General features: G+C 44.9%; 1 protein-coding gene across 7 annotated transcripts in view; it reads right to left on the reverse strand.

Moving 5' to 3' along the window:
- Window positions 1-15301, reverse strand: part of PKNOX2 (PBX/knotted 1 homeobox 2) — a 440472-nt gene that overhangs the window by 68950 nt on the left and 356221 nt on the right. For all 7 annotated transcript variants that reach the window (XM_081891021.1, XM_081891017.1, XM_081891018.1 and 4 more), the window contains one exon: window positions 7524-7712. In XM_081891021.1, the coding sequence (XP_081747147.1) occupies window positions 7524-7712 (189 nt within the window). The remainder of the gene's footprint in view (window positions 1-7523; window positions 7713-15301) is intronic.

Here is a 15301-nt window from a genome sequence, read left to right on the forward strand (position 1 = left end):
GAGGGGGTGGGGTTGCGGGCTCTCGACCCATCAACAATCTCGCGGGGCTGACGCCAGCCCCGCGAGAAGCGGGGATTCCCCCTAGCTCATTAATATTCACCGCCCACGGCGGCAGCCAATCGGCTGCCGCAAAGGGCGGGCCCTCACAGGTTCACTTAAGGTCGGGGCAGCCCGGGGCTCGCCCCTTTCGTTCCCCCAGCAGCAGCGGTTGGGAGGTCTTGGGCCCCCCCCAATATTTTTTATAAGTCGGTATGGGCCCCCGCCCCCCCAATATTTTTTATACGTCGGCGCCCCTGTATGTATTTGGGAGAAGCTTTGTTTGCACACCTTTGCACAGACTTCATAGTGTCTGTTTCCTCAGCCACATTACTTCTAAATTACGATAATGGCATTGCGTCAATGTGAAGTAGGAGGAACAAAGACCTTTTATTTTTGCTGCGTTCTTCGCTATTTCTCTCAAAAACCTGTTTAGAAGGAGGGGGCTTAACTGGAGAATGGAGAATAGAAAGGGCAGAAAAATTTTGAGTAAGGGCCCTCAATAATAATAATAATAATAATAATAATAATAATAATTTATTATTTATACCACGCCCATCTGGCTGAGTTTCCCCAGCCACTCTGGGCGGCTCCCAATCGAGTGTTAAAAACAATACAGCATTAAATATTAAAAACTTCCCTAAACAGGGCTGCCTTCAGATGTCTTTTATAAATAGGATAGCTGCGTATTTTCTTGACATCTAATGGGAGGGCGTTCCATAGGGCAGGCGCCACTACCGAGAAGGCCCTCTGCCTGGTTCCCTGTAATCTCACTTCTCACAATGAGGGAACCGCCAGAAGGCCCTCGGTGCTGTACCTCAGTGTCCGGGCAGAATGATGGGGGTGAAGACACTCCTTCAGGTATACAGGACCAAGGCCTTTTAGGACTTTAAAGGTCAGCACCAACACTTTGAATTGTGCTCAGAAACTTACTGGGAGCCAATGCAGATCTCTCAGGACCGGTGTTATATGGTCCTGGCGGCCACTCCCAGTCACCAGTCTAGCTGCCGCATTCTGGATTAATTGCAGTTTTGGGGTCACCTTCAAAGGTAGCCCCACGTAGAGCACATTGCAGTAGTCCAAGTGGGAGATAACTAGAGCATGCACCACTCTGGCGAGACAGGCCACAGTCAAATTCATATTGCTGATGGACTTTGCCATCATGGACATTCAAAATGTCATAGCTCTTGGCAGAAGGTCCCAGGTTCAATCCAGGAGGGGGTGGAAGTGTCCCCTGCCTGAAACCCTAGACAGCAACTGCCAACCAGTGTAGACAATATTGAGCTAGGTGAACCATTAGGCTGAATTGGTGTAAAGCAGCTTCCGATGACCTGCTATGTTCCTAAGACCTGATGTAGTGCAGTGCCCAAGAAACCATCATATTTGTCTGGCTCTCACTTCTACCATGAGCTAGCATAATCTCCTCAACTCAGTCAACTATACAGTACATGCAAAACTGGGATACTGACATTGACCAATCTTGCAGGGCTGTTGTGCATATCAGAACCTGACAAAGCATCTGAATTGCTTTGAAACCTGAAAGTGTTGTCTTTCTATTACTAGTCAGGGGTTGGACTCAAGAGGGCGAGATGGAGGAGGAGGAGTGGTAGAGATCACCCCCCTTTCTCCAGATCTGTAGGAGAAGAGGGAGACAGCCTTGATTTACAGCAGGGCTTTGAGGAAAGTCACAGCTCAGAGAGAGAGAGAGAGAAACAGAAAAGTTGTGAAGTGTTAGAAGAAGGGGTGGGGACTGCAGCAGGGCAGCCAGATGACACGTTGTCACTGGAAAGTATTTCTGATCCCCCTTCTCCCAGGACACGACGTTCACTAAGAATACAGGAACAAAGGACTCAAAGACATTTGAGGGACCATGAGTGGCCACCATAAGGGAAGATGCTGTTGCTGGGAAGGAGGCAGAGGAGCCCAGTTTGGAGCAACGCCATTGTTAAGGCTTGTTGCTTTCTTTTGTCTCTCACTATTAGGATTGAAGAAAACCCATTAAAAAAGGACTGTACCTTGTTTTCTCTGTTCTTGCTGCAACCTGGGGAGGAATAGCTTTCCCAAAGCTTTGACATTACTACTCCTCTTGCTCTTCCTATTCCAACTGCCCTGGCCTCTTTCAGGAGAATATAAATGCAATGTTGCTGTTGCTGTTTAGTGCATCTTTCAGAGAAGGATCCGTCAGTGATTCCTGCATTGCAGGGTGTTGGCCTACAATTCTATGATTCTTAGACAAGCAGCAATACCACATTGCAGCAAGCTCAGCACCCTTCCAGCAAGCTGTGTGATTGCTCTCCATGACTGGCCAAAGCTGGAGACTGGATCTCATTAGAACCTATGGAATTTCATGGAGGAGAAGTGTGTTTACAGGCTCTGATCCAAATCAACTGGGCTGATGTGTGCAAAGGAACTCGCACATAGGGATGCATGAACCTGTCAATTTGGGGTCTCTCAGTTTCTCATCTTACCAATCTTAGATGTTCACATTTCTACACACTGACACACACATATATATCTCCTCGTGAAAATCTGCTAGCATTTTAGTGCAAATTTCTCCTAATAATCTTATTTTTGTATGAATTTTCATCCTATATACACAGTCTGCAAACTATTTTCTCCTAGCATATTGCATTTTATGTTAATTTTAATACCATATGCAATGTAATGCACACATTATCCCAGTAAATGCATTTTGTACACATTGCTTGGCTGGAGAACTGCACTGCAAAATTCAGAGGTGTGAATTTTGAAGGCTGGCTGCATTCCGGTTCACATATTGTTTCTGAATTTTTATGGAAATAATGTAATTTCTCCCCCACTCCTATGTACATGCCTTAAAAAACCCAAAACAAAACATAAGACACTTTTTAAAGGTGAGCATATACGGTAGGATTTTGCAAAGACGCACCAAAGCTTATGCAAAGGGCATTTGAGTGTGGTTTTTTGTGCAGCAGACGAGGTTGCGGTTCAAAGAAACACAAGCCTAAGATTGAAACTCTGTATTTACCTTGGAACACAATGAAACACAATAGGGCTTAGCACTGGGTAAACATGTACAGAATTGTACTGTGAACCCTGTTGACCAAATATGATAGTCTTTGCACCCCCAACATTTGTAAACAGATGTCACTGCAAATTGCATTGTGCATGTCCCCATGCTGATATATTTGGACACATATAAATAGCACCCCTTACGTTTTCTAGTAAGGGAGAGGCCAAATTCCTAGAGCATGCAACCCTCAGGCTAATTTCAAAGACTCTGCAGACCTCTGGTAATAGCAATGTTTCCCTCCCCAGCTATGTGCGGAGGGAGGGGAAAGAGGGAAGGGGGTGTCAGAAAGAGAAAGAGAGGGGAGTTGGCAGAAAGAAAGAGAGAGAAATTCCCCCAGCCACTTTGGACACTGTCTCAAATTGCCACTGCTCTACTTACTGCTGGCTAGGGGTGTTAGGAGGCAACATTTATTATCCAGAGATCATTGCAATCAGCGCTGTTTCAGTTCTGCTGCAGTTTGGCTTCTGTCAAAGTCTACGTCATTTGTCTCACTATCTGCTATAACCAAACTAATATAATAAATAATGTGATTGATTTCAATAAATGTAAATGGAAGGGAAGCGTCAAAAACAATGCAGAAAATAAAATAATTATATGTGTAGTCTTTGAGGACTATAATAACCCAACTACAGAGAACACTGTGAATATTTGCTTGTGCAATATGCCCTCTTGACCTCAGACAAATGTGCAAATGGTGTCAATTTCAGCTCCCACGTTGAATGGAAATGCACAGCAATTCTTCAAAATCTCTACTGCTGGCATGTAAAGGTAAAGGTAAAGGGGCCCCTGACCATTAGGTCCAGTTGTGACCGACTCTGGGGTTGCAGCGCTCATCTCGCTTTATTGGCCGAGGGAGCCGGTGTACAGCTTCCAGGTCATGTGGCCAGCATGACTAAGCTGCTTCTGGCAAACCAGAGCAACGCACGGAAATGCCGTTTACCTTCCCGCCGGAGTGGTACCTATTTATCTACTTGCACTTTGACGTGCTTTCGAACTGCTAGGTTGGCAGGAGCAGGGACCGAGCAATGGGAGCTCACCCTGTCATGGGGATTCAAACCGCCGACCTTCTGATCGGCAAGTCCTAGGCTCTGTGGTTTAACCCACAGAGCCACCCACGTTACCCCAAGAGAATGTGGTCCTCCTTGCCGGGGTGAGGGGGTGGGTGGGGAGGGAATACTACTTCTGGTATAGAAGGAAGAGCCCCAAAATTATAATGCAAAAATAATGATAGACATTCAATAGTGCTCCTCTTTAGGACTGAATACAAGGACAGGTAACTGCATATCCACCAGATCATTCAAATTAAGCTACTGCATTTCTGGGAGCGATGATTTGAATTAAAAAGGGCTGTTTCCCACATTACATGCCTCATTAACCATACTTGTAAGCAAGTCAGAAATAAGGCAGCATTCATGGGTAGACTTATAAAAGCATCGGAGTAAACGGTACTCAGGAGCAGAGAGGTGAGTTCGAGCTTTCATAATGAGAACATTCAGGTGATACCTAGAATATCAGGATTATAGCTAATATTTGTGGAGGGACCATCAGAGCAAGTGCTTCAGTTGCAGAAGGCCCTGGGTTCAAGCTTCTGTTGTTGTTCTTTGAAAGCATCAGATAGCAGGTGGTGGGAAAGACTTCAGGTATGATCTGACCTGATATAAATTAATTCCCATGTTCAGCTAAAATTCTGCTAAAAGTGCTGCAGTACAGATTATTATGCTGGGACGCAGGTGGTGCTGTGGGTTAAACCACAGAGCCTAGGACTCGCCGATCAGAAGGTTGGTGCTTTGAATCCCCGCGACGGGGTGAGCTCCCGTTGTTCGGTCCCTGCTCCTGCCAACCTAGCAGTTCGAAAGCATGTCAAAGTGCAAGTAGATAAATAGGTACCACTTCAGCGGGAAAGTAAACGGTGTTTCCGTGCGCTGCTCTGGTTCGCCAGAAGCGGCTTAGTCATGCTAGCCACATGACCCAGAAGCTGTACGCCAGCTCCCTTGGCCAGTAAAGCGAGATCAACCTGGGAAGGTAGCCTATTTAGGAGAAGGAAACTCTGATTCTAAACCTCCTCTGCCTTGGGGCTATACTGATTCCCGAGAAAGAGTTTGGGAGTAAACCCCTACGAAAAAACCATATCTGCTGCCTTGCAGGACATATTCGGGAGAAAAGGCTAAGGAGCAAACCCTACACAAATCCAGACTGGAGTCCCTAAGAGAGTTGGATGGTGTCTTGTTCGCCTCCTTCTGGCAACTCCTGCAGCCAAGCATATTGCTCTGTTTTCCTTTGGACCACATCAGCAAGGCCGGGGGGGGGGGGGAGTTCTTATCATCTGGGGAACCCAGGACCTTCAGAGACACTGCCCAGGCTTGTGCCCCAGAGAGGCTGCTTTGGTGCTGCTAATGCAGCAAAAAAATTAAAATTAAAATTAAAATAAATGCAGGAGGCAACAGTTATGAATGACCAATCTCTGCAGCCCCAGCAGGCGCTGTGATTCCGCGGTGACTTGACTTCACCTTCAGAGGCGCACTCCATTGCCTCTCGAGTCAGATGCCAGCAACAACAGCTAGTACAGGGAAGTCCTGTTTAGAAGTGCTCACACACAGTGCTTTTTTGGGGGGGTACACAGGGGTACGCACACCCTAAACATTTTGTGAATCTACGTTTGGCCTCATTGAGGGGCAGTATTTCAATATGAGTAGGAAAATGAGAGTACCCCTAAACATCTTTTTTTTTAATGAAAAAAAGCATTGCTCACATGTCAAAACAACATATGAGTGAGGAGCCAGGCTCTGTTGATTAATTTAGCTTCAATCCCATGCACATCAGCTTTCTCCCCCTGACACCAGTGCATTTTCCTGAACGCGTGCACTCTGTATCTGTGGGCAGGATGGCAGGGGTGTACACACAAACACTTCCCCCAACATCCCTGTGCATGCTCAGTTACTGGCTATCTTGGCATTCAGCACGATAGATCTGCAAGATATCTTCCAGCTTGTGTTCTCTTGAACACGGGTAGAACCTTCCATGCAATTGCTTGCATTTCAGCAAATATGGGTAGACGCTTCCTGCAGATGTTTCCTGCTCAACCTAAGATTGAGGGGAGGTGTAACCTGCTCCAGGATGTAGCAGCCAGGGCTTGTGTGCAGCCCCCTACCTCTGCCCAAACTTCGAGTGTTCACATGTTCAAGTGAATGCCTAAATACACCAACGCCGTATGTGCCCAGACTTCCTCTCTGCACACATCTGCGTGGTGTGCATAATGTTGGTGGTGAAGCTTTGTTCTCTGATTGCATGTTAATTCAACATGTGAGAGAGTGTTCCTTCTGAACAGGGCTATCTAGGCACAGACAAACCTTCTAAGAACCACAGCAGCCAAAGCAGAATAGGGAACGGGTCATATAATGTTGACACTGTGAAAAATCGTACTGAAACATAACAGTGCTGAAATGAAGGGTCATGTTGCACTAATCTTTTTCAAGGATGAGCGTTAGTCCAAGGGAATTCCCCCCCCCCCTTCATGGATGTCCCAAGCTATCCCCAAATCTGTTCTGGAGGATTAGCAGACCCCATGAACATATTTAGTGGATGCACAGAGAGAGGATAGGGGAAGAACATTCCATTGCACATGGAAAAATTGGTGTGCTGATGGAATCTAAGCTGAATACAACCAGAAATGTCACATTGTAAGAGATCGCCCTCTCCAATTTACTAGTCCAAATCCCGCGTTCACAAGCCCCATGGGACAGAGGTGGACAAACATCAGGCTTGTGAACTCGAATTCTCTCCCCCCTTTTGCTAGAATCCCCCAAACCCACCAAACAGAGCCGTACACTTAGAATTCAAAAATTCTGAGTCCAGGAATTTGTTTGGAAGCTACTTTGCAGTCCTTTTACTGAAATAGCCATTCTACCAGCAAATCTTAATCTAACACCCACCAACCTCAGTTATAGTTAATTCTGAGATTCTCTGCTTTTCTCCTTCTCTTTTAAAGTAACTCCAGTTTGGGAAGTTCTGCCGGAGGGCGGCTGGGTGAAGTCTCAGAAGCTGGGGATAAGGCTGGGGACTCAGTAGGATTTCCTGTGATCAGGGAAAAGTGCTTCAGTGCCCCTTCCATTGACTATCAGAAACAGAATCAATCCTCAGTCATAGTTACCCAATAACACTGCTCAGACCAGGGAATGCTATTTATACAGGTTGCATAAATCAGTTTCTCTTAGAGCAGGATTTGGCTCACCCTGGTGCAGAGTTTTAAATACCATAGCTTCATCTCTCTGATGCCTGGAAATATCCACGTTTCTCTAAGATCTTTTGCCAGTCCACAAAAGAAAAGAAAAAATGAATTAAATGCTAACTTTTCTACAGTAGAAAATACGAAACAGCTTGAAGAAACCCTGAAATTCTTTAAGGAGTCGTGTTACATTGAACATTTTTCAATTATTACCTGTGTGTGTAGATTTATGGAGGCCTGGTTTGGGGAGTAAGGACCCCCGAGGTCATTCCTGAGTAGGTTGTCGCTGTGCATCTTAGTTTTGAGGCAGGTGATGTAACGGTTACAAAAGTCCTTGCACAATTCATTCACTTTTTCCAGCTCCAGGAGGTGAATTCTCAGGACCTGAATGGCTTTCACCATCTGGGGATGAAGAAGAAACCGAAGAGAGCAGAGGGTCAGTCCAACGATAGAAAGCATTCACCATCACATTCAAAAAGATAAGCGTAGCAACCAGGGTTGCCAAAATGTATACATTCATTGGGTGCATTAAACAGCTGGAATATTCTTATGGATTAACAAGCCTCCTGCCTGATTAATTGCCTAGCAAACGGAATTTATTTATTTCTACAACACAAGTACTGATAGAAACGGCAAAAGACAAGACCATCTTAGAATAGGTTCCCCCTCTCATGAGCAAGATAAAATGCATCTTTTATGAAGAGGCCTATTGAGGCACCTCAGTGTATCATCTTAAACCAAAGTATATAATTTTCTTCAGAACTATCTTTTTTCATAGGCAAATTGAACTAAATAAAACTCTTGGTTATTTACCAATGTTTATTTAACCCAGTGGCAGCCCTACTAGTGACCTAAACATATACTAACAAGGATTTAAAAATCATTTTATAAGTTGTGTTTCCTGGCTTTTTATGTTTATGCATTGTGACTTGCCGTTGTTTTTACTGTTTAGTAATTCTTTATTGTAACCGATAGTAGTAAACTGCTAAATTATTACTTGCTGATATTTAATTTTACTGTTTACTGTTACAGACGTACCTCGGAAGTCAAACGGAGTCTGTTCTGGAAGTCTGTTTGACTTCCAAAAAGTTTGAAAACCAAGGCACGGCTTCCAATTGGTTCCCAATTGCGCAGGCGCACTGGAAACAATAGCGGAAGCCGTGCTGGACGTTTGGCTTCCAAAAAAAGTTCAAAACCCAGAACACACAGTTCCGGTTTTTGGTCGTTTGGGAGCTGGAACGTTAGACTCCCAAGGTGTTCGGGAGCCGAGGTATGACTATATTTTAAAATGGATTGCTGAATATTGCTTTATTTGATATAAGTTGTTTATTTTAAAGATATTGTGAGTTTTTTTGTATTGAATCAGATTGCTACTATTAATGTTTGATGTTTTATTATGTTTTTATGTGTTGGAAGCTGCCCAAAATGGCTGGGGCAACCAGCCAGTTGGGTGGGATATAATTTTTTAAAAAAATATTATTATTATATGATGATGATGATAAAATCAGTGAACCAGGAGTGGGAAATCTGTGGCCATCCAGATGCCCCTGGATTCCAACTCTCATAATCTCTGACCATTGGTCATGCTGGTTAGGGCTGATGGGAGTTGCAACCCAACATCTGAATGGCCACAGGTTATCCATACCTGCTGTAAGGTATCCAGAAAGTTCTAGTTTCCATAGTGATTAACAATTCTGGCATATCCCTTCCTCACTGATAATTAATGTTTGTGAAATGCAGCCCAGCCACACTTAGAAAGACAGTGAACTTCAGAAGTTAGAACTACGTGTTTGAAGCAAAGGTGCACACTCTCTCATTCATAAAATAAAAAGGTAAGGGAACCATTAGGTCCAGTCGTGACTGACTCTGGGGTTGCGGCGCTCATCTCGCTTTATTAGCCGAGGGAGCCGGCGTACAGCTTCCAGGTCATGTGGCCAGCATGACTAAGCCGCTTCTGACAAACCAGAGCAGCACACGGAAACGCCGTTTACCTTCCCGCCGGAGTGGTACCTATTTTTCTACTTGCACTTTGACCTGCTTTTGAACTGCTAGATTAGCAGGAGCAGGGACCGAGCAACAGGAGCTCCCCCCATCGCAGGGAATCGAACCACTGACCTTCTGATCGGCAAGTCCTAGGCTCTGTGGTTTAACCCACAGCGCAACCACATCCCCTGAATGCTGAAAACCCGGAAGTAAACGCTTCCGTTTTTGAAAGTGCCTCGGAAGTTGAACAGCTTCCGCTGTGTGTTTTTTCAATTTTCTCAATTGTATTTGCAGACAGCCCTTTGTGCCTCAGTTTTCGGACGTTTTGGAGCTCGAATGGTCTTCCGGAACAGGAAGCAGGGACTGAGCAATGGGAGCTCACCCCGTCGCGGGGATTTGAACCGCCGACCTTCTGATCGGCAAGTCCTAGGCTCTGTGGTTTAACCCACAACGCCACCCGCGTCCCTCATTCATAAAATACTAATCCACTAAAAGGTACCATGAGGGAACATGTCTAATAGTGCTTGTAAAAGTAGTCTAGTGTTTGGCAACTCTCCAGGGTGAAGGAGTTCTATGGCTGCAAGAGAACCACCAAAGAATATTATTTATACTATTAGTCCTATGCCCTTTTAAAATGTGGGTTTTTTGGGGGGGGGGTTATTGGGTTGTTGTTTTTATTTTGATTATATATTTTGTGGTTTTATATTTTGATTTTGTTCTGTGAACTAACCCTGAGACTTCCAGGTACAGGGCGGTATATAAACCCAATAAAGAAAAAAATAAAAATAACATACCATTATTTTCTATCTACAGTTGGAAAGTCTCTGAGAATACAGATGCTGCTTCCAGTGAAACTCAGTTAGGATTGAATTTGGTTGGTTTGAGTCAACTCCTTGAAGGCACTCTTTAGAGCGCAGCCAAGATGTTCATAGGAGCAATCTGATCCATTCTCAGCAGTAGATTGCAAACATAGGTGCAGTAACTGAAAAGGCTATAGACTGTATCAAATGCTAGTTCTAGTCAGTAGACCTACTGAAATTAATCTACATGGCTAACTTAGGTTCATTAATGTCAAACGGTCTACTCTGAGTATAATTTAGCTGCAGGTAGGTAGCCGTATTAGTCTGACACAGTCAATATATATATAAAAATATAAAAAATCGGTATCTGAAGAAGTGTGCATACATATGAAAGCTTATACCAAGAACAAACTTAGTTGGTCTCTAAGGTGCCACAGAGGGACGCGGGTGGTGCTGTGGGTTAAACCACAGAGCCTAAGACTTGCCGATCAGAAGGTCGGCAGTTCGAATCACCATGACGGAGTGAGCTCCCGTTGCTTGGTCCCTGCTTCTGCCAACCTAGCAGTTTGAAAGCACATGAAAGTGCAAGTAGATAAATAGGTACCACTCCGGCGGGAAGGTAAACGGCGTTTCCTTGCGCTGCTCTGGTTCACCTGAAGCGGCTTAGTCATGGTGGCCACATGACCCAGAATAATACGCTGGCTCCCTCGGCCAGAAAGCAAGATGAGCACCGCAACCCCAGAGTCAGTCACGACTGGAGCTAATGGTCAGGGGTCCTTTTACCATTACCTTAAGGTGCCACTGGACATTTTTTTTATAACTTAGCTGGATCAAAATGGAAAAGGGGGGCATTTGAAGGGCAACAAATACTGGAAGTGATTTATAACTTCCTAATTTCAAAATAAATTTTGGAAGAATCTCAGGGGACCACAAAAGCCTCCTGGAGGATTACATGTTCAGTCATCCCTGGTTTAAACAATAGTCAGTAAGAGCAAGCCAGAATCAAACCACGGTTTCTGACTCCAGCTGGCTCCTAAACTATAGCTTTAACAAACCATGCTTCCTTTCTCGAGTTTGGACATGTTGGGGGAATTGCACTTAAATTCCAGTTTAAAACTGGAAGCAAAGATGTTTGGCGCGCGAAAGAGAAGGGAAGGGGAGCAGAGAGCATGCTCTTTCATGGCTCCCTTGTATGGCAGGCAACCATGGTTTCCCATTGATCTGAACCAGGTATTGCATCCATGTTTTAAAATGGATGTTTCTGTCGCCTAAGCAGGCCAAAAACACCAGAAGCTCCATTTGCAAAACTCAGCATCTCGCTCCTGCAGTGCTTTTGGGACCCAGCTGTAAGTGTTCTATGCAAAAGCGTCCCTGATTATTCTCAACTGGCCACTCTGCCTAACAAGGCTGGAGAGTGGAAACATGCCTGTAAGCTCTCCCTTGAGCAAAGCCTTGGCCTCAGTAAAATATACCCCATAAATGTTAAAAAATTTACACATAAAACATTCCATGCATGGAACTGAGACCGTACGTTTTACAGCCCCGGCTCAAAATCTTGAATAATATATAAAATCCCAGCTATTCACCACAGGGCAATAAATCTGCTTTTTTATGTAACAAAGAGTCTTTAAATTTCAAAGCACTTTTTCAACTTGCTAATTTTAGTGGCCACCTTTACAAACTATTAGTCACAGGCTGCTCATGGGTAAGATGACTATGCAAATTAACTTGGGATGAGCTTGCCATGGTACAATTAGGGAAGGAGTCCAGCACAAACAGGGACACCCCCTTTTTGCTCTTTGCCAACGGGTGTCTACCCTCAGGGAAAGAAGCAGCGGAAGAGCTGGGCAGTGATGAGGACGACCTGAAGATAAGGAGGTGTTCATCTCTCCTAATGCACACTGAAGGCTTTCCAAATCGAATCACAAAGACAGAAGGGAGGCAGGAGGAAAGGGCACGGGTGTGTGTGTGTGTGTATGGGGGAATTGACAAACACAGAAAGAAAAAAAGGTTAATCAGAAGCATAGCAACCCAGGATCAGATAGGGGGCAAATTCCTCTCGTTCCCTGTTCTACTCTAGAGAATTCTTGAGATTAAAGTGATGACACTGCTCCCCCCCCCCCCAAACTCCTGGGAGTCTGTTGCAGCTGCAGCTTGGATGGGGCTTCTCCCTTGAATTGGAACTGCTGAAGCACTCCTATACACCATTGTTCATTTTTTACAGATGACAGGAAGGAGCAAAGTGACGCAGATGGGGTGAACTGGGATGCCTGTGGCAGGATGTAGGAGCAGTACTAGAGGGACATGGGTGGCGCTGTGGGTTAAACCACAGAGCCTAGGACTTGCGAATCAGAAGGTCGGCGGTTTGAATCCCCAAGACGGGGTGAGCTCCTGTTGCTCGGTCCCTGCTCCTACCAACTTAGCAGTTTGAAAGCATGCCAAAGTGCAAGTAGATAATTAGGTACCACTCCGGCAGGAAGGTAAACAGCGTTTCTGAGCGCTGCTCTGGTTTGCCAGGAGCAGCTTAGTCATGCTGGGCACATGACCCGGAAGCTGTACGCTGGCTCCCTCGGCCAATAAAGTGAGATGAGCACAGCAACCCCAGAGTCGTCCGCAACTGGACCTAATGGTCAGGGGTCCCTTTACCTTTAGGAGCAGTACTGCTTCCTGGGCCTTTCCTATAGAAACCATGATAGCACGGTTGCCATTTTGGATTTTGGAAAGGGAGTGTGTGTGAGTTCATGCCTTTCCTATAGAAACCATGATAGCACGGTTGCCATTTTGGATTTTGGAAAGGGAGTGTCTGTGATTCAGTTGTATGTGTGTACATGCATGATTCGGTAGAAAGCAGGAAATGATGACTATGGGCAGGGCTTTTTTCTGGGGGGCACATAATAATAATAATAATAATAATAATAATAATAATAATAATAATAATAAATTTATTTGTACCCCACCCCATGCCCTCCCTGGCCAGAGCTGGGCTCAAAGCAGCTAACATCATATAAATAACACAGTACACATAAAAACAGGCATCAATTAATTTAAAAACATTGTAAAATTAAATCAGACAAATTAAAATCTGGACAAATTAAAATCTGCAAGGGTATGCAGTACTGGCACCCCCCCCCCAAGAAAACCACTGACTACAGGCCCTTTCTGGAGCCAGATCCAAGAATCACTAGCTCACGGGCACCCCAGAACATTCACATGGGAATCCAGGACAGGTGACGACTATTTCACATGGGGTTCCACTCCCAACCCCCAAGGGCATTGGCGAAGTGTGCATAAGAGTGCCATGCACTGTGACAGCCCACCTTGCCCCCGTTCTGCCCTCTTCAGGGTCCAAAAGGACCCACACATTGGTGATCGCAGTTCAATTGGATGAGCCTAAAATTTTCCCCACCTGCAATACAGATCGGTAGTATCAACCTGTCTTTTACAGGTTGCACTCAATGCTACTCATACTTGGAGAAGACCTCCTGAAATTAATGTTGTTGTTGTTTAGTCGTGTCCGACTCTTCGTGACCCCCTGGACCATTGCACGCCAGGCACTCCTGTCTTTCTGCCTCCTGCAGTTTGGTCAAACTCATGCTGGTAGCTTCAAGAGCACTGTCCCACCATCTCATCCTCTGTTGTCCCCTTCTCCTTGTGCCCTCCATCTTTCCCAACACCAGGGTCTTTTCCAGGGAGTATTCTCTTCTCATGAGCTGGCCAAAGCATTGGAGCCTCAGCTTCAGGAACTGTCCTTCCAGTGAGCACTCAGGGCTGATTTCCTTCAAAATGGATAGGTTTGATCTTCTTGCAGTCCATGGGACTCTCAAGAGTCTCCTCCAGCACCATAATTCAAAAGCATCAATTCTTCGGTGATCAGCCTTCTTTATGGTCCAGCTCTCACTTCCATACATCACTACTGGGAAAACCACAGCTTTAACTATACAGATTTTTGTTGGCAAGGTGATGTCTTTGCTTTTTAAGATGCTGTCTAGCCTGAAATTAATAGACATGGCTAATTTTTAGTGGATCTACCCTTAGTAGAGGTTAGCTGAATGCAACCTTGGATTTTTATCTGTCTGTCTCCCAACACACATACTTTGGTCGTATTCACACTGTACACTGGGACTATAGTTTGTTAAGGGTGTTGGTAACTGCTGCTCTGTGGGGGATAAACTACAGTTCCCAGGGTTATTTGTGGGGGAGGCGGCTTGTGCTTTAAACATGCTTCAAAGGTCACCCTATGCACTTTTTAAGAATCCATGAAATTTCGCAGGTTGAGGCATTCAATTCGTTGCCTCCCACTTAGGATTCACATTAATGCGTTGCCGGAAAAGAGGATTTGCATCACCAAAAAAAGAAAAGAAAAGAAAGGCAACATCAAGTTGTATAAAATTTGTGTATAGTATTTTTAATTTTTTTGGGGTAAGCATTATTTTAATTTTAATGACTACATGGGAAAATAGTCTGACCAATAAAGTTGGAGGAAAGAAACTGAAGGACCATCTTGCCCTGGGAGGAGTGGAGAAGAAGCAGTAGTGACAGCTTTTTCTGAACAAACAGGTTGTCTCACACATTCTATTTAGCACACACACACACACACACACACACACACACTTATTGAGCAAATTGAGTGCTGGACTGGAATGAGTGCTGGTTTCAAATCAGCAATCACCATCCTTCAACCCAGGCTTCCTCAACCTCGGCCCTCCAGATGTTTTGAGACTATAATTCCCATCATCCCTGACCACTGGTCCTGCTAGCTAGGGATCATGGGAGTTGTAGGCCAAAAACATCTGGAGGGCCAAAGTTAAGGAAGCCTGCTTCAACCTATCCTACTTCGCAGGCTTGTTGTGAGAATGAAATGCAAGCCGGAGGCCACCCTGAGCTCCTTGGGAGGAAGGGGCAAGATAAAAAATGTAATAAGTAACATAAACGAATGATAATAATAAAAGTCCTCAAGGAATGCTCTGTCAGCCCGGCGCGTCCATCCAACTATCTGCTTTCCTGAAAGTCAGCATTCAAGGGCAAAGGCACGAAGACTTGACATATACATGTGTGTGTATGTAAAATAAATCTCTCAATTATCTCAGCTCATTTGCTTGGGGTCTCTCATTTTATGTCCCTGCTTCGCTGAGCAGTATATCTGTCCGGATAAAGAGTTACAGTCCAATGGAATACGTGCGCGGGGTTGTAAAAAATACAGATGCTGAA

Source organism: Podarcis melisellensis (assembly GCF_964234715.1).
Source record: "Podarcis melisellensis genome assembly, chromosome: 15".
NCBI lineage: Eukaryota > Metazoa > Chordata > Lepidosauria > Squamata > Lacertidae > Podarcis > Podarcis melisellensis.